Genomic DNA, 19,316 nt, shown 5'->3' on the forward strand with positions numbered 1-19,316 from the left:
AAAGAAAAGGCACACCAAGCAGTGGCCAACACTTCTCAGGTGAGTTCACCCTGTCTGACACATTTACTGAGGACGTAATTTTCTGCTTTATACCTGTACTGGGTGAAGAGAGAGCTCACTGGGCTGAGTCCAGGCTTAACATGCTGGAGACCTGGGTTCAACCCCTGGCACCCTTAGGCTCCCTGAGCACCACTGGGTGCGATCCCTGAGCACAGAGCCAGGAGTAAGCCTTGAGCACTACAGGCTGTGGAGCAAACCCCACCTCCCCCAAATTATACATTTACATAAAGGACGCATAGATAAAGGAGGATAAAGAGGCAACAACCGAAACAGACTGTGTGAACCCTGACAGGGTCCTGGACTGTGCTGGAAGCTCTCAGAGGAGCCCTGGAGAAATCTGACTCGGTCTGGGTGGCGATTTGAGAGGGCTGGGATGGTCCAGTGGAACGGCGGCATCGAGTACAGCACTGACCCTTCCACTGAATGTTGTGGGAGAGATGCGCAGTATATTCACAATCTCATGCGACTGTCAGCTCTGCCAGTGTGATTGCCATGCCCACTGGAGACAGGAGAACATGGACCGGGGAGTCTCTGGGGCAACCAGTAGTGAGAGGGCAACAGCCCCAGGTCAGTCTGGTGGAAGGCAGCCTTCCGTCCCCTGACAGAATAGCAAGGACTGGGGCTCTCAGGGGCCGGCTCCTATGGCATTGCGTTCTGTTTTTTTTGGACCACATTGGCTGTACTCGGGATTCACTCCTGGCAGTGCTCAGGGGACCATCTGTGCTACCAGGGACCAAACCAGGGTCTGTCATGTGTGAGGCAAGTACCTCAACCTTTGAACTACCTCTTCGATCCATATCAATACTTTAGACTATTAAGTAAACATAAATTTTTGTTTCTGTTTTGGGGCTACACCTGGTAGAACTCAGGGGTTACTCCTGGCTTTGTGTTCGGGAATCACCCCTGGCAGTGCTCAGAGAACCATGCAGTACCAAGGATCAAACCTAACCCTCTGGCATGCAAAGCACACACTCAGCCCACAGAAAGGGAAAAAAAGTCACAGCCCCACTGACTGGTGTGAGTGCTTCGGTGAATGAGCATTTGAGCAGCAACATCCAATCTGCCCTAAAATGGAGAGTTAGAAAACAAATTCTGGCAGAGAACACAGAGACCCCTAAAGGAAGAAAGGGTACTGCCAAAATTTTCTCACACTAATCCCTCTTTCTCTCCCATCCCTTTCTCATGGGAGAACAAGCTCACAGAAGGATGGGACACCTGCCTCCTGGTTGAACCAGCACTGGCAGCTCTGGCTGAGGGTCCCAGGTTGAGGCCAGATGCTACGACCAGCTGAGAGGGAGAGAGAAAAGCTGGAGGGCAGATGAATGGCCTCAACTTTCAGGGGAACAGGATGCTCCTCATTGAGCAGCCTTGCCCCCCAAGCGACAATGCACACATCTGGGTACCAGGACGGTGTCCATTCCGTGCAGGCTGTCCCTTGAAGCACATCCACACAGCAACAGGCACACATTCAGAACACACCAGCTACAGCAGGACTAGAGCGAGAAGTCACAGGTTACCTGCAGTGATCAAAGACACTTGAGGGGGTTTGTGCTGACCAAGCGAGTTGAGCAGTGTTTGATTTGGAACATATTTACCTTGGAAAATACACAACAGCCCAGCACCAAAGTTCACATTGAAACCCCACTGGTGACCTTGGCTGATTTCATTTCTGTAGCCACTTCTCCGAAGCACAGAGGTGAGTTCTTAACATTTCTGCCAATTGTAAATTCTTATTTGTAATGGTCAGAGATGGATAATTGGTACACTTCTCTACCAAATGATGAATTAGAAAGCTCTCTATACTATCCTAGAAGTGGAAAATACCTTCGAATCTGTCTACGATGCTATCAGATACAGCTGACAAATTGAAATGGGAAAGAATTGTACCAATGTTAGAGCATTTGGATTAAATAACAGTATTGTGATTACATAGAATATCTTAATTTTATTCTTAGGCCTTTCTCTGAAATACATATATGTATTTCTCTCTCTCTCTATTTTTTTTTTTTCTGGTGGTCACACTGTCTTACTCCTGGCTCTGTACTTGGGGATCACTGCTATCAGGACTCTGGGACTACACATTATGTCAGGGATCAAACTCAGACTTGCCGCAAGCAAGGAAAGCACCCTACCTGCTGTATTATCACTCTGGTTCTTCCTCTGAAATATTAAGAGTAACATAAATGGTTCAAGAATAAAAAGCATATGAAGTATATGTGTGGGTGAATACACCCACACACAGATAGAGATATCTGCACAGACATGGAGAGTGAGAGTGATAAAGCAACTATTCCACAATGTGAAACCTGGTGAATCTGGGGAGAGGCAGACAGGAATCGTTCTCTAAGCTATTTTTTATTTCAAATGAAGTAATGCAGTTTTATTTACAGATATAGAGGAGAGAGAAAGGGAGAGAGTGGGAGTAAACACTTCAGGCTGAGAAGCAGTCAAATCTCTAGGATAGAGAAATGCACCTTTCCATGCAACTCTCTCACTTTTCATTAAGTCCGAGGTCATTTTAAAGTATGCTTAAAACTCTCGACATTAGTTCTCTCCAGTACATCTGCCCTTTTCTGGGCCCGGAGACAACAGCCCGAAGGCACACAGGTGTTCAGCTGTTATATTCTGCTGTGAGGGAAGCACCACTGAATACTCCGAGACTTATTTTTCAAAAATATTACCTTTCAACAGACAGTAATCTGAAATTAAATACAGATGGTAACTGGGAATTAAATACAACCTAAAATGTCTTACATAACTTTTGTTATATTAACTACAAGGCCATCAGAAGATTAAACATTTAAATCTTTCATTTCAGTTCACAGAAAATACAGAGCTCTTTTCTTCTTTCTCTGAGAAGGGAATAATGAATTCTGGTTTTGGCTTTTCATCCTGTAATATAGGAATAGGGTATAAGAAGCTTAAAATATACTATCTGGATATAAATACACTCTTTTTGGGGGGTTGGGGGTCATACCAAGGCTTGCAACCACTCCACATTCAAGTATAAACTCTCCTCTGAATTATAACCCAGCCCCTAAGCATACTGTCTTGTTTGCTTTTTTTCGTGGGGAGAGGGGCACGCCCAGTGTTGCTTAGGGGCTACTCCCAGCTCAAGAGTTCAGGGGTTGTTGCTATTGCTGGTGATGAGAGAACCATGTGGGACCGGGCACTGAATCTGGGCATGATTCCAGTCCACTGAGATATCTCTCCCACCTGAGCAGATTATCATGATGATGTCTTCATATTTGCCTCCAGATTTATATAAAATTTGTTTTCCTGAACTCTCATTTACTCAACTTCCTTTTTATAAACAACTTAACTTTATCTGAGGATACTTCCAAGTACTGATGAGCAAGGAGTCTCCACCCAATTGCTGACTTTGTGCTTTGCAGACTTCTCAAAATGCACTGCCGTCAGTAGCCACACTTAATTCTATGTACTATCAGGACCCAATTCCATTTGTAGCCACACACACCCTAGAAATCGTTTCATATATATACTGGCTATATGCATAGGAAAAAACAGCTGACACTTTCAAAATCAGAAGTGATGTGGCTTTTTCTCTACAAGTCATGACATGCAGGAGACACAGCTCACTGGCATGCACACAGGCTTTGCATGCAGGCCAGGATTCGATCCTTAAATGATCACCAAGTACTGAGCCAGAAATAGCACCCCAAACCGCCACCAGGTGAGGAACCCAAACAAACAAAAAAGTGCAATTCAAAAGCTCCTTGGTTGTAAGAAGAATATTTGTAAAGTGATTATTTTAACTGTACTGTAAGAACAATATTTGTAAAGTGATTATTTTAACTGTACTGTAATGGGCTAAAGCGATAGCATAGCGGGTAAGGCACTTGCCTTGCATGCAGTCGACCCGGGTTCGATTCCTCTGCCCCTCTTGGAGAGCCTGGCAAGCTAGCTAGAGTATCCCGCCCGCATGCCAGAGCCTGGCAAACTACCTGTGGTGTATTCGATATACCAAAACCAGTAACAAGTCTCACAATGGTGCCTGCTCGAGCAAATCGATGAGCAATGAGATGACAGTGACAGTGACAGTAATGGAATACCCACAGAGGGAGGCCGGGCACAGGAAAACAGACCTGATACTTAGGAAATAAAAAAATAAAAGTAGAATGTTCAACAAGAAGGATTTGATGGCACTCAAAAAACTTGTACCCAATCTAGTTACTGTTACTCATCCATTAACAATATAAGGCAGAGTCCTGATAGAGAAAATGCTTGATGGGTTAGAGAGAAGCACACCAGCTAAGGCATTTTGCTTGCACCGCAGTCAACCTGGGTTTGATCCCCGGCACTGCATATGTTCCCCCAAGCATCTCCAAGGGTCACATCTGAGTACTGCTGAGTATGGTCCAATACCCACTCCTACCCCTCCCCACCCAAGAGCAAATGCTTGAGCAGATGAGGTTAAGTCACAGAGACAAAGTGCTTTGATAACACCTGGCAGCTGTAAGAGTCACTGCCACCGTGAACATCAGCAGAGCGTTTCAAGTAGGCTGTACAAGTGGCCCCACCTTTAATACTAACAAATTCAAGTGTCTGCTTAACAGGTGTCAGTGCCTCTTATCTGGCTGTGGGTGGAAGCAGATATTTTGGTCCACAAATTATCTATCTAATAAGAGATGATCACACAGATACATGAACTTAACACAGTCTTCTTTTTGGCATGGTCAGAAATAACACTGACCATGTTATCCAATCAGGAACTGTCAGGCATTATACACATCTGCCACTGTCCTGCTGAAAAGCAGAAGTACCAAGTTAGCTCATCAACCCAAGGCGCAATTCACAATCAGGAAGTGAGCAAAAGGAAGACAAAGGCACTTGGCATCCAACACCGATCTGACAAGCCAAGTCAAATCCTCCCTTGGAGCAAGGCAGAGAATGAGTAGATGAAAGACAGGCTTATCATGGGTATTAAAAACTTACCTGGCTTACAAAGGGAATGTTCCTCAGGTATTTAGCAAGAGTTTTCTGACCTCACCCTCACACAGACCTTTAATGCCTGGAGAGATGATTTCAACCCCAGATGAGCAGCAATTAAGTAGAAAAATTCAGCTTCTCCTCATAGCAATGGTACCAACAGATACAAAAGAGGAAAAAAAATGACAGCAGGGAGAGTGCTCAAATGGTAGAGAACATGCCGAGCATGTGCAAGCTCTGAGTCTGATCCTGAGCATCGGGTGTCTCCAGCAAGTACCACTGGGTGTGGCCCTGGTGGTCCTAAAGTGCCATAAGGTATGACCTAAGTGGCTCTCAAGCATCTTAGCTCTGAGCTCTGTGGGGAGTTACCTCACCCCCAGCAAACCAATAACCTCATGGGGAAAGAGATGACCAGCCTCATTTCACAAGTCTGGGGGCTGGGGGGAGTCTCTAGATTCTAGACAGGTTCCAAATCATATGCAAATTAAACAATCCTAAAAGACTAAACAAATTTTCATCATCATCATTCTGTTAATCGTCAATTTTCTTGAGCAGTCTCAGTAATGTCTCCATTTGTCCTAGCCCTGAGATTTTAGAAGCCTCTCTTTACTCGTCCTTTCCAATAGTGCCACATTGGAGGCTCTTTCAGGGTCAGGGGAATGAGACCCACCATTGTTACTACAATAGTTTTGGCATGTGAATACGCCATGGGGAGCTTTCCAGGCTCTCCCAGGTGGGCAGGAAACTCTCAGTAGCTTCCAGGTTCTTCAAGAGGGAGAACTAGGCTATTAAAAAGATAATTTTACATATCTTCAAGAATACTCTTTTCAGAAAAGTGTGGTTATGGTCATCTGTTTTAGTTTGTTTTGGTTTTAGGGTCACATCTGGCAGTGGTAGCTATGCTACTCCTAGTTCTGTGCTCAGGGGACCATCTGGTGCTGGGATCAAACTGTGGCCTGTAGTCTGCAGAGCATGTACCCAGCCTAGTGAGATCTCTTTCGAGCCCAGCTTCTTTTAATATCTGCACTGAAGCCCCAGTGCTTGGTGAGTTTTCCCTGACTCCCGAGCACCTGCTTTACTTCTTGTCTGTCTCCCCTACAACTGGAGAGTCCTTTGGTACGGGAGACATTTGTGCTTCCGGTACTGCCAATCATATGTTGTTTGGATATAGGAGAGGAGACAAAGTTCATTGAATAAATGAAAAGGAAATTCCCTTCTTCTCCAGGAACCCCTGAATCTCCAGCATTCTAGATGTTAACAGTTTTGCAAATATCTAAGGAAAGAATTTTCATGGGGCCGGGGTTTTAGGACAGCGGGTAGTAGCTCTGGCCTTGCATGCAGCCAACCAGGGTATGATACCTGGCATCCCATATGATACCCTGAGCACTGTCAGTAGTAATCCCTGAGTGCAGAGCCAGGAGCACTGCCAGGTGTGGCCAAAAAAAGCAAAAATAAAGAATTAAAAAAAGAGAGAGAGAAAGAAAGAAAGAGAAATCTCATTTAGGTTATTTAGGGACACAAAGGTCCTTAAGAAAAAGTTATGAAACCCATAAAATGTTAGGTATTTTCTATTTTATGCTGAGGGCATCTTCCTGGGACAAAGCCACAAGGGAACTTGCCACTAGAGCACCAGGCAGAGGGTGTGGGGAAACCTATAAAATGCTTCTCACCCTATTTTATCTTCTTTCCCAGCGTGGCCAAAATGAAACGGCCATTCCAACCCCTCATTTTTTCTCTCATCCTAACATCTGTGTGTGGGAACAAGGGTCTGGTGGATCAGCATGAGGAAGGCAGAAAAGATTCTACATCTGTGGATCCTCAGTGGGGAGAGTTCACTAACAAAAACCACAGCATGCCCCTTCTCCCAGCGGACTTCCACAGGGAAAACACAGTCACCAATGACTGGATCCCAGAGGGCGAGGAAGAGGAGGATTATCTGGATCTGGAGAAGCTATTCGGCGAGGATGATGATTACAGTGACATCATCGACGCCGTTCTGCCCACAGACTCAGAAGCCAGTGCTGGGAACATCCTGCAGCTCTTCCAGGGCAAGAGCCGGATCCAGAGACTCAACATCCTCAACGCAAAGTTTGCTTTCAGCCTCTACCGAGCGCTGAAGGAGCAGACCAATGCTCTCGACAACATCTTCATCGCCCCGGTGGGCATTTCTACTGCCATGGGGATGATCTCTTTGGGTCTGCAGGGGGAGACGCATGAACAAGTACACTCGGTCCTGCACTTTAAAGACTTTGTCAACGCAAGCAGCAAGTATGAGATAATGACCATTCACAATCTCTTCCGAAAGCTGACTCATAGACTCTTCCGGAGGAATTTTGGGTACACGCTAAGGTCAGTCAATGACCTTTACGTCCAGAAGCAATTTCCAATCCTGGATGACTTCAAAACTAAAGTAAGAGAGTATTACTTTGCTGAGGCCCAGGAGGCTGACTTTTCAGACCCTGCCTTCATCTCAAAAGCCAACAACCACATTCTGAAGCTCACCAAGGGTCTCATAAAAGATGCTCTGGAAAATATAGACCCCACTACTCAAATGATGATTTTAAACTGTATCTACTTTAAGGGTAAGAAATTGCTTCATGGGGACAAAGGGCTAACTGGCACAGTGGGTAGGATGCTTGCCTTGCACGCAGCCAGACTGGGTTCAATCCCTGATGCCTCATACAGTCCCCCAAGACTGCTTGGAGCGATCCTTGAGCACAGAGTCAGGAGTAAGCTCTGAGCACTGAGCACTGCTGGCCACTCCCCCCGCCCCCAGAAAAAAAATAAGAAATTGCTTCATATTTCTCAAAGAATAGTCTTTTAAATTTTTTATTACAGTTTAAATCACATGTTTACAGGAGCACTTATGATTTTGGATATATAGTAACTTTATCTGCCATCATAATGCCCCATACCCTCCACCAATACCCTAATGTTACTTTCAGTCTACTCATCATTCATTCTCTTGTGCTCGGCCCCTCCACATACTCTTTCAGTATATAAACTGAAGGCCAAGAACTGCATTCTAGCTCTGAGATACCCAGAAAACCAGACACAGGTAAGCTCACAGACAGGAGAGAGCATGAAGAGGCAACAGGCGTCAGGAACGAGTATCACTTGGCCCAAGCTCGTTCTTTACACTCAGGGAATCACCACAATCTGTGAGGCACTGGTGCTGACAGCACCCGCACAGGGCAAAAGAAGTAAAATAAAAAAAAAAAATAGGAAAAAAAGAAAAAGAAGTAAAATGAAGCTTGAGGCCCCTAGCAAGTAGGGAGCAGAATTGAGGTTTGCCGAGGGAGGCCCACCTGTAGTGCTTTGTTTTAACTAAATGAGACCAGTTGAGGCCAGAGTAACAGTACAGTGGGAAGGACACTTGCTTTGCTGGTGGCCAACCCAGGTTTGATCCCCAGCATAGCATATGGTCCCCCAAATCCCACCAGGTGTGACCTCTAAATTCTAAGTACTGCTGGGTGTGGGCCAAAAACCAAAACCAAAGTGTACTTATCTAAAACAGAAACAATCCTCCACTCCATGAGCTACAGAGCCAGAGGGCAGAATCAGAGGACGCCGTATTTGCCATCATACATGGACCATTCTCCACTGCCACTAAGAACTGGGGGGTTTCAGCTAGAGTCGGCCCCTGAGGCCTGGGAGGACACACTTTTTTTTTAAATTTTATTGATTCACCATGAGATATAGTTACAGGATTTCATGTCTGAGTTACAATCACACAATGATCAAACACCCATCCCTCCACCAGTGCACATTCCCTACCACTAATATCCCGGTATACCCCTCCTTTCCCACCCTCCCCCTGCCTCCATAGCAGACAATATTCCCCATACTCTCTACTTTTGGGCATTATGGTTTGCGATGCAGATACTGAGAAGATATCAGGGAGGCCACACTTTGACTGGTCGGCTCCAGCAGCCTACAGAAGCCCAGGGCAGTTAGGAGTGATGGCCTTTTCTCTTTGCTACAGGCTGGTAGGCTCTGTACCTGAACTCTGTCTGGTAATGTGGCTACTCTGTGCCTCAGAGAAGGCCTCCTAACGGCTGTGCCAGGAAAAGGTTAAGCTGGGTGGGCAAAGCATGACTGGAGAAGTCTAAGCACAGGAATGGCCTGGATGCTGGCCATTCTAACAACAGACACAACTCTGAAGCTCAATCCATGTGATACAGTGAATGGTCACACCCTTTTTGTTATTATCAGTACAAATTTTGCAAGGGAACACACCACAGACTAAGCCCTGGCCTTCCAACTCTTTATTTATGTGGACTTGGGCAAGCCAATCTCTGGCCACTCACCATCCTCATGGAAATGGCAGCACTGATCTAACATGTGCAGCCTCATGAACTCAAATGAGCAAAACAGTGGATCCTAATAATATATACTTGGGTCAAGAGAAAGCTCAATGGGCAGAGAGCATACTGCACATGTAGGAGGCCTGGGTCTGATGCCCGGCTTGGCAAGGTCCCTCCAGCACAGCCAGGAATACATCCTGAGCACTGTACCAGGACTACCCTCTGCACTGCCAGCTATGGCCTAAAAACAAACACAACCCTCCAATAACAACCATTTCAGTAGGTACATGATTGCTAAAGACACGAGTTTACGGGCAACTAGCTTCTTCTGAGTGACGTCAGAAAAGCCAGAAGACATGTGGCAGCTCTCAGGCCTCAGTCCTTCAAGTCTGTGGAACAGTCACAGACACTGAAAGCCACAAGAGCACAGGCTGCCAGATGTTTAGCAGCAGGCAGAGAAGCACAGTGTCAGCCCTTGGGACAGAGAAGCAAACAGGACTGATTTATAATCTCCTGGCACAGAGGAACCAATGTCACCTGCAACAGCAGCAGAGGTGAATGCATGTGCTTTCTCTTACCAAGTTATTGGAATGATCCCTCAATTTAGAGCTGGCAATCAGAGGAATGAAGTGCTAGTTGTCCCGTGGGTGCTTTTTTTTTTTTTAAGCATAATTTCCATTATATTACCCTCTAGATGTGTTTGTCTTTAATCCTTAAGATCCTTGGCGGCTGTATATGGGTTGTGGTGCAGTCTAGGGGCAGCACCTGCAAGTCTGAACCTCGGTGGGGGGTGTGGTCCTTGTGGGCCTCACAAGAATGGTTCCTTACTACTCTGTGGATGGGTAGACTCACACAGGAGTGTAACTTCACATACAGCTTGGAAGCATGGAAGCATCCTAGACACTAGCTTCAAAAATGTCCCTCACAGCTGCAGCCTCAACGGTGTTTCTAATGACAAACTTCTTAATAGCTTCGTCCATGGGCACACAGCAGGCAAAGCTGGGGCAGTGAACAGGCTGCATCTGGCCTGTGTGTGTCTGTAGCCCCCCCTTGTCTTCCCCATTGTTCCTTCTACACTGTTCATCTTGGAAGTGAAAAGAGCTCAGGGGTGCTTTTAAAAAGAGAATCTAGAAGCAGAATTTTAATCTCTAGCTCCCAAATTGTTACTAACTTAGCTTCTGATGCTGGAGCCAATTTGTAAGGCACCATAGAAACAAGGGTGGGCGTGCAGAGCAAAGGGCCTCGCCATGTCTCAGAGCTGGTGCTACCACTCCATGGGGAAGGGGAGTGACCAGGGAAGTGGAGGGACTTGCCTGAGTCCACATTCTGGTATTTCCAGAAAGAAAAAAAAATCCCAGGAGACATGTGATAGCTTGAGCAGGACCCTAAAAAGCAGCTAGTGGGAAAGTCTGCAAAGGTCGGGAGACTTCAGTGCTTGTTGTAGTCTGGGTTGTTTAAACCTCCCAAGGAAGGACAAGGGAAGAGTTCAACAGGCTGGAGCACATGCTCTGTGTGCAGGAGGCCTGGCCTTGAGCCACAGCCCTGCATGGCCCCCCAGGAGAGCACTGCCAGGAGTGGCTGGAACACTGCTGGGGCTGGCCCCCAAATCCGCACAGAACCTCCTGTTTATCTCACCCCATCTGTTCTGCCCACTAGTTGTAAAACCTGAATAAGTACCTTTGTATCTTCGTGCCTTTCCTTTGCAACCTCACCTGTAAGGGGGGGGGGGGCGATGGTAAAAGAAGAGGGGTGTAAGGAAACTGGGAGCCTCCTGTACTACCAGTTCTCAACTGCTGATGATCCATCATGACACTAGCACCTGAGAGCTTATTCCTGACACACAATGCTGCGTCCAAATCTAAAGTAGAGGCCTTGGTGGTAGCATGGCATCACCAATCTGATCTGTTATACAAAAGGGCTGAGAGGAGCTCAGAGATTTACAGATGATCAAGAAGAAGCTGGGGTAAATTCAGTGTCTCAGCAAGGCGAACAGAGTGTTAGAATCTAACTAAAATCCGCCCCATTCCTCTGACCTCTATACCACCATCACCCTTCTGGTGAGTGTGCTGGCACTCTCTGAATCATCCCTCTCAGGGTGCAGTTCCTGGAGCAGGTGCATCATCTTACTCCATGCCCAGGAGAGGGGATTTCTGACACACATTCACGAATGAGGGCTACTTTCTACTACATTCCCTTTTTAGTTTTGGGGCCACACCTGGTGGTGCTTAGGGATCACTCCTGGTGGTGCTCAAGGGACCATAGGGGGAATTGGGATCGAACCAAGGTCGGCTGCATGCAAAGGAAGCTCCTTGTCAACACCCTCCTATCACTTCAGCCCCTGTAACATTTTAATACAGTTCTTATTCTTGTTACTTTGCAGGGTCTTGGGTGAATAAATTCCCGGTAGAAATGACACATAACCACAACTTCCGGCTGAACGAACGAGAGGTGGTTAAGGTCTCTATGATGCAAACCAAGGGGAACTTCCTGGCGGCAAACGACCACGAGCTGGACTGTGATGTCCTGCAGCTGGAGTATGTTGGGGGCATTAGCATGCTCATCGTGGTCCCGCACAAGCTGTCTGGCATGAAAACCCTTGAGTCACAGCTGACACCCCAGGTGGTGGAGAGATGGCAGAAAAGCATGACAAATAGGTACTGTGTTTGTTCTTTCCATTTTGGCAAAGGGTGAGCTGGGGGAGACTAGAGTATTAGTACACTAGTCATTTTAAGAAAAAGGGATAGAGTCACAGAGATAATACTTGGGGAAGACACTTGCCTTGCATGAACTGACCCGAATTCAATTCCCAGCATCCCATATAGTCCCCCATGCACTGCTTGGAGTGATCCCTAAGCACAGAACCAGGAGCAATCACTGAGTACCACTGGGTGAGGTCCAAAAACAAAACAAACAAACAAGCAAAAGACCATAAAAAAAAACAAACAAACAAACCTGAAAACAATTTCCAGCATCTTTGTGGCAACTGGAACATGGAAGAACTTTCCCACCCTAACCAAAAAATCCAACATCCCTCTTTTTTTTTTTTTTTTTTTTTTTTTTTTACTTTTTGGGTCATACCTGACGATGCACAGGGGTTACTCCTGGCTCTGCACTCAGGAATTACCCCTGGCGGTGCTCAGGGGACCATATGGGATGCTGGGATTCGAACCCGGGTTGGCCGCGTGCAAGGCAAACGCCCTACCCGCTGTGCTATCACTCCAGCCCCAACATCCCTCTTCTTAACCCATTAAATACAAGTCACTCCCAGCTTCTTCTGTTACTGTTTATCACTGTATAGTCAAAATGAGAGGCCATAAATATTACTAAGGTCATTACTACACCACAGCTGAATGTGGAGAAACCAGGGGTAATCGCTAGGCTCACATTAAGAAGTGTTTAGTTTCCTTGTAAGAATATAAAGTGTTTCGGGCTAAAGCGATAGCACAGCGGGTAGGGCATTTGCCTTGCACGCGGCCGACCCGGGTTCAAATCCTAGCATCCCATATGGTCCCCTGAGCACCACCAGGAGTAATTCCTGAGTGAAGAGCCAGGAGTAACCCCTGTGCATCGCTGAGTGTGACCCAAAAAGCAAAAAAAAAAAAAAAAAAAAAAAAAGAATACAAAGAGTTTCAACAAACGAAGCAGTCTAAGGGGGAGATGTTCATCCAGGCAGCCCACTGATCATTGCCCTGTCAGATTTTCTCTTCTGTACCTGTTTTCTCCTGCCTAATTACAAGGCCCACGATCTGCTACTGAGCTAATGGAGGCCTGAGTGGCCTGGCCATTCCATTCCTCAGTCCACGTGGCCTGACTCTCACACCAGCATTCCTGAAACATCACCCCACCCACCTCTTCTCAGAAAGTCTTTGAGGACACACCCACAGGACGTAGTCCAGTTTCTTGGCCAGCTTCACAGGCACCGCCCCAGCTGGCTTCTCTGCTCTTCTGCCTCCCCTCTCCCCTCTCCTCATCTTCAGCTAGCCCACTCCTCTTCCAACTCTCTTACTCCCCCCAGCCCTTGCTCAGAGCCCCACGCAGGCTTCTACTCACACAGTGAGGCCCCCTTTGAAGCTGTGGGCAAGCAACGAGGCTACACAAATTCCCTCTTCTCCACACATTCATGCCTGAATGGCCTGTTCTCTATATTTAGACACTAACCTGCCATCTTCTACTTTTACTTGCTTTATAACTGTGAGCCTGACATTACCCAAAGGCAAGCAAAGCTGTGTTTGACAATGCTTTACTCGCTAGAGTGCCAAACTTCATCCCATTTAAGGACCAAGTGAGTTGAGGGTAAGAAGATAGGTCAAAGGGCTGGAGTACCTGTTGTGCTCGCACGAGACCGGGTTTGACTCCTGGAACTGTATAGTTTGCCATTCCCACCTAGAGTATTCCCCACCCCAGGGAGGGGGGGGGCGGGGAGATGAGAAAGCACTGAGAATGCTTAATATTGTCTGATACTGTTTATTTATTTTTGGGTTTTGGGCCATCCCTGGGTGCCCCCAGCTTATTCCTGGCTTTATACTCAGGGATCACTTCTGAAAGTGCTTGGGGAACCATACGGCATGCTGGAGTGGCCTGCATGTAAAACAAGGACCTTACCCACTGTACTCTCTCTGGCCCTGAGGAGGGTACTTTTTTAAAAAACAGTGATCAAATCTTTAACTTCTTAGTGAACAATATAGTGCTAAGAATTAAGAAACCATTGGCACAGGAACCTGAATAAAATGATGTTAGCTACCTTTCCAAACCAGTAACAGCTCTACTGTAGACAGGAGACCACAGGAACCATGCTGACCAAGGAATTGGCTGCAGAGTAGTGGTCAGGCCTCGATTCTTTTTTTCTTTCTTCCTTTTTGGGTCATACCCGGAGATGCACCGGGGTTACTCCTGGCTCTGCACTCAGGAATTACTCCTGGCGGTGCTGATAGGACCATATGGGATGCTGGGAATTGAACCCAGGTCAGCTGAATGCAAAGCAAATGCACTACCCACTGTGCTATCACTCCAGACCCTTGATTTTAAGTAACCAGAATCACAAGAGGATGGCCTTCCCCAGTCCTCAAGTGACAGTATTGGGACATAATAGGAGGGGGAGATGTTGGGCCACACCTGGTGGTCTTCAGGGCTTCTTCTGGACTCTATGCTCAAGGACCACTCCTGGTGAGGTTTGAGGGAATCATATGCAGTAGAGCGATTAAACTGGTGTAGGTCATGTGCAAGGCCTTAACCCCTTTACTATCTCTCTGGCCTCTGGAACATATTTAACAATGCCATATCCATTCTGTGGTAAATGCAACGTACGTGTGTGTGTGTGTGTGTGTGTGTGTGTGTGTGTGTGTGTTAGGTGGGGAAAACAGCCAAAGGGAAAACATGATTCTTTCGTAGCTTACTGTTCAATAAAGCTGGGCCCCCTTCTCTGCTCTGATCAGAACTCGAGAGGTCCTCCTGCCTAAGTTCAAGCTGGAGAAGAACTATAACCTGGTGAAGGCCCTGAAGTTAATGGGGATCACGTCCCTGTTTGACGGCAGCAGCAACATGGCGGGAATTTCAGACCAGAGGATCATCATTGACCTGGTAACCTCTCCCTGTGTCCACTCCCAGGCTCCTCCCCCTCCTGGCTGGCCTGACTTCACAGGCAGGGTTGTTGAGTCTCTTCTCCCTGTGTCCACTGACTACTCAGGGGAGGGCAGTCTCAGGGAGCAATCAGGGAGAGCAAGCCTCATTCCTCCTCACACAGTGGACAGTCACACTTGAGCTGTGCTAGGAAATAGCTCTTCCTGCTGCACAGTGACAGACCTCTTAAGTGTGGAAGGCGGGGCTGGAGAGAACTCAAAGGCTAGAGTACGTGCTCAGGATGCAGGAGGCCTCAATATGGACGGCACAATCCCTTGAGCACCACCAGGAGTGACTTACGATCACTGAAAGGAGGGGCCAGAGGAAAGTAAAGCAGGTAGAGCTCTTGCTTTGTATGTGGCTGACTCAAGTTTGATCCCTGACACATCCCCTACGGTCCCCTGAGCACTGGTCAGGAGTGATCCTGAGCACAGAGCCAGGAGTAAGCTCGGAGCACTGCTGGGTATAACCTCAAACCCCCAAAGGAATAAATAAATATACACATAAAATAAGCGACATGAAAGGAGACACTGTCTGTAGGCTGACACCAAGGACGGGCACTTCCTGAGGAGAGCAGAAGTATACAGAGCTAACCTTTCCATCAGTCCTCCCCCGAGCACAAGGAGACAGGACTGGAGCCTGGGTTCTGAGAGCACGCTATGGGCACTGCAGTGTCAATGCGATGCTACAGAACACTGCTCATATGACACATGCCATGCACACAATTACAGCAGATGACAGGTTAACTAAAACTTCAAGGGCTATTTTGACCAGCTGTGATGTGATTTTTGTCCTCAGCAGCAGCACTCAGGGGCCTGGGGAACTCTCCCAGTGACACACAGGGAGCCATCTGGGCCTATCTGGCAGTGCTGGGCAGTGGCATGAGGCTGGAACTCGGGGCCTCTCACATAAGGCATGCCTCTGCACTGCCTCCCTGCCCGGTCTGTTTTCCATGTGATCCTCTGACCCTTCCCCTGAAGGTTACAGCCCCCGTCCCTCTGTGTGCCAGCTGATGGAATCTGGCAATTTTATTTAGATGCTAAGGCAGACCTGGTGGTGCTCAGAGCTTACTCCTGGCAGTGTGCTGGGAACCATTGGTACCAGGGATCAAACTAGGGCTGGTCACTGCAACACAAGCACCTTAACCTCTGTGCTTTCTCTCTGACTGATGGGATCTGACAACTTTTCTTTCTATTCTGAACAGTTCAAGCATCAGGGTACCATCACTGTGAATGAAGAGGGCACTCAAGCTGCTGCAGTGACCACGGTGGGATTCATGCCGCTGTCCACCCAGGTCCGGTTTGCTGCTGACCGCCCTTTCCTGTTCCTCATCTATGAGCACCGTACCAGCTGCCTGCTCTTCATGGGGAGAGTTGCCAACCCCACCAAGTCCTAAAAGCAGTGGTCTGGGCATCTAAAGTGTTTGGGGGGCACTCTGTAATTCTGTTTCCAGTCTAACAATGAGAAACAGATGTTTAGACACCATGACTTGTAGTCTATGCTACCATTCTGAAACCGAGGCCCACAGCAGAAAGTTACATATGCCTGTTAAGTGGCTAGGATCTAGCCTGCATAGTGAGCGATGCTGTCAGTTCACAGAAGTGAAGGTCCCAGGAGGGTGTCAGCTGTCACCTTGAAGCTCTAGGGAAGAGCGACTTACTTCCTACCTCCTCAGAACAAGTCTGCGAGAGTAGGGTCTCCTTGGGCATGCCCCTCGGACTCCTGCAGTCACCACCTGCACATCTGGCTCCATTCCTCAAAGCCTTTCTCAACCAAGGCTCCTCAGAGGGGAACTCAGAACACAGAAATGGGATGCACCGGAAGCAACAGCGCAGCGGGTAGGGCATTTGCCTTGCACACGACCGACCCGGGTTCCCAGCATCCCATATGGTCCCCGAGCACCGTCTGGAGTAATTCTTGAGTGCATGAGCCAGGAGTAACCCCTGTGCATTGCCGGGTATGACCCAAAAAAGAAAAAAAAAAAAAGAAATGGGCTGCACCTCTCTTCAGGGTGGATGCAGCTAGTGCAATTGCTAATGCCCAGGAGAGAAGTGGCCTTGGGGAATCCTAGGATACTTGTCAGGGTTTAGTGCTAGCAGGGCACAATCTTCCAAACTGGTGTGAAATGTCACTGGGACTCCTGCTGCCATCTCACTGCCGCCTAGGGAGCAGAGTGTACACGTGGCCATGCCTTCCCCCATCCCGCTGCCCAGGGATAAATGTGTATCAGACTTTGACTCCTGTCTTTGTTATAATTGTATTTTTTGAAGGTCCAATAACTAAGAAAGGCAAAATTGAAAACAGCTGAAATTCTTATGAATGACAGTTTAAAAACAGGAATTTGAGGGCCAGAGAGATAGCACAAGGTATAAAGTGCTCGCCTAGCACACAGTGCGCCCTGGTTCAGTATATGGTCCCCTAAGTTCCTCCAGAATTAACCCCAGAGCACCACTGGGTGTGACTCAGGAACTGGGTGTGACTGAGTTCTAGAGTGGCTTGGATGCTGCAGTGGGCACGTTCTCATGACAAGGACATGGTGAGTGGTGGCTGTCTGGGGAGCGAGAGGTGGGGCGGTGTAGACAGCAGCTTCCAGGAATTCCTGAGATTGCAGCCTAGAGGTGGGGCGTGAGCTTCGTCTTTCCCTCTTGGGTGCAAGGAGACCCTCAAAGGTGTTCCAGCAGCAGGTGCAGCTCAGGAAAACAGGCACGACCCGAGGAATGTGTTCTGGAATCCAGAAGGGCTACTGGGAGGTTACGAGAGCTAATGGGCACCTCTGCAGTGCTAGGACAAGGGTCAGTGACGGGAAGGGCAGTCAGGGACTGTGTGTCCAGGCGGATACCTGTGACATCGGGGCCCTCAGGAGGGTTTCTCTTCCTCCTCTGCACAGTGGACACAGCACTGTGACGAGGTCTAGGGGCAGGGTTCAGGTGGAGGCTCCAGACTCCAGGGATATGTGCGCAGTCCTGACAAAGGCTGACCAGTGACACCAATCCAAGCTGCAGGGGCAGCGGAAAGAGCTCCCCATTCCAGGGAATACTGTAAAGGTACGTCTACAGAATAGCACGAGTCCCCATCAACCCTGCACACTCTGCAGTCATTTCCCCTCCTCTCCTTTCAGAGGCTAATCCAGTCCTCTTTGCCAGCTCCCGTCCCAGTTCCGCATGGCCCGGGCTCTGCCTCTAGGGTCTCCTGACAGGAACAGAACCATGTGGCTTGTGGTGAAGCCTGAGGTCACTGATGACCAACTCCAAGTCCCTTCTCTACTCATTTCACCATTGCTCTTTCAGGCACCCATCCCCTACTCGCTCTCTGCTGGCTCTTGCTCTCCTAACTCCCAAAGTTAGATCTTTCCTCTTAGCCAGGCAGGAAGGCAGCAATCCCGCTTCTAGCTCAGCCAGTCCTCCTGTGGGTACCAGCCCAGGCGCCTCCCAGACCCCTGCACAGATCACAGCCCTGGCTGGCCACGCCTTGCATTCAAGCAGAACACCTCCAGATCCTCTTTCAGAGGCAGCAGAGTATTAATTCAGATCACAGGTTTGGGGCCAGGCTGCCAGGGTGTGAAAGCTGACTCCAGCATTTAGGATCTGTGGGATGTTGAGGTTTAAGGTCTACGACTCAGTTTTCCCATCTATAAAGGAGAGATAACAACAATATCTATCTTGTAGAGTTATTGAGGATAGAGTTAATGTCTTGAAAGGGTTTAATTCAAATGTGTGTGTGTGTGTGTGTGTGTGTGTGAGAGAGAGAGAGAGAGAGAGAGAGAGAGAGAGAGAGAGAGAGAGAGAGGGAGAGAGAGAGAGAGAGAGAGAGAGAGAGAGAGAGAGTGTGTGTGTGTGTGTGTGTGTATGTGTGTGGTGGGGGGGTGTTCTTTAGACTAGTGGTGCTCAGAACTTATTCCTGCCCTGTGCTCAGGGATCACTCCTGGTGGGTCTCAGGGGACCATATGGGATGCCAGGGACTGAACCCAGCTCTAGCACATGCAAAGCAAGTGCTCTACCTACCATATTACCACTCCAGCCCTTAGGTCAATTCTTGGTGCTTAACAACAATGAGGTAAGAACTTATTACTTTAAAAATCATAATCTGAGAGAGTACTTGCAGGTAACTAACTGGGGAGTGAAGGTGTTTCTGGATGGGCTTCTACTGCTTAGCTTTCTTTAAGCGCAAACCTGAGTATAAATCCATTTATCCAGAGGGAGAGAGCAGAGCTTTGAAGGTTCTTGACCTAGAGAATATTAGCCTTCTAGCTCTTTTTACAGGCACCGAGAGAATAAATAACCTGTTCAAGGCCACAAAGCTGCAGGCGCTCTAAGTGAAGTCCACATGTTCTTCAGCAGGAGGCACATCTTACCAAACCCCTACGACAGTGTAGTAACCAAGTCT

General features: G+C 47.9%; 2 protein-coding genes across 3 annotated transcripts in view; one reads left to right on the forward strand and one right to left on the reverse strand.

Annotated features, from left to right (window-relative positions):
- PI4KA (phosphatidylinositol 4-kinase alpha) overlaps positions 1-19,316 on the reverse strand; it is a 109,968-nt gene that overhangs the window by 36,270 nt on the left and 54,382 nt on the right. The gene's annotated exons all lie outside the window — the stretch shown is intronic.
- On the forward strand, positions 1,706-18,304 carry SERPIND1 (serpin family D member 1). Its single transcript, XM_055118746.1, has 5 exons — positions 1,706-1,756; positions 6,703-7,592; positions 11,698-11,971; positions 14,750-14,894; positions 16,138-18,304. Exons 2-5 carry the CDS (start codon positions 6,713-6,715, stop codon positions 16,327-16,329), a joined length of 1,491 nt encoding a protein of 496 aa, XP_054974721.1. The 5' UTR covers positions 1,706-1,756; positions 6,703-6,712; the 3' UTR covers positions 16,330-18,304.

Source organism: Sorex araneus, chromosome 11 (assembly GCF_027595985.1).
Source record: "Sorex araneus isolate mSorAra2 chromosome 11, mSorAra2.pri, whole genome shotgun sequence".
Lineage (NCBI taxonomy): Eukaryota > Metazoa > Chordata > Mammalia > Eulipotyphla > Soricidae > Sorex > Sorex araneus.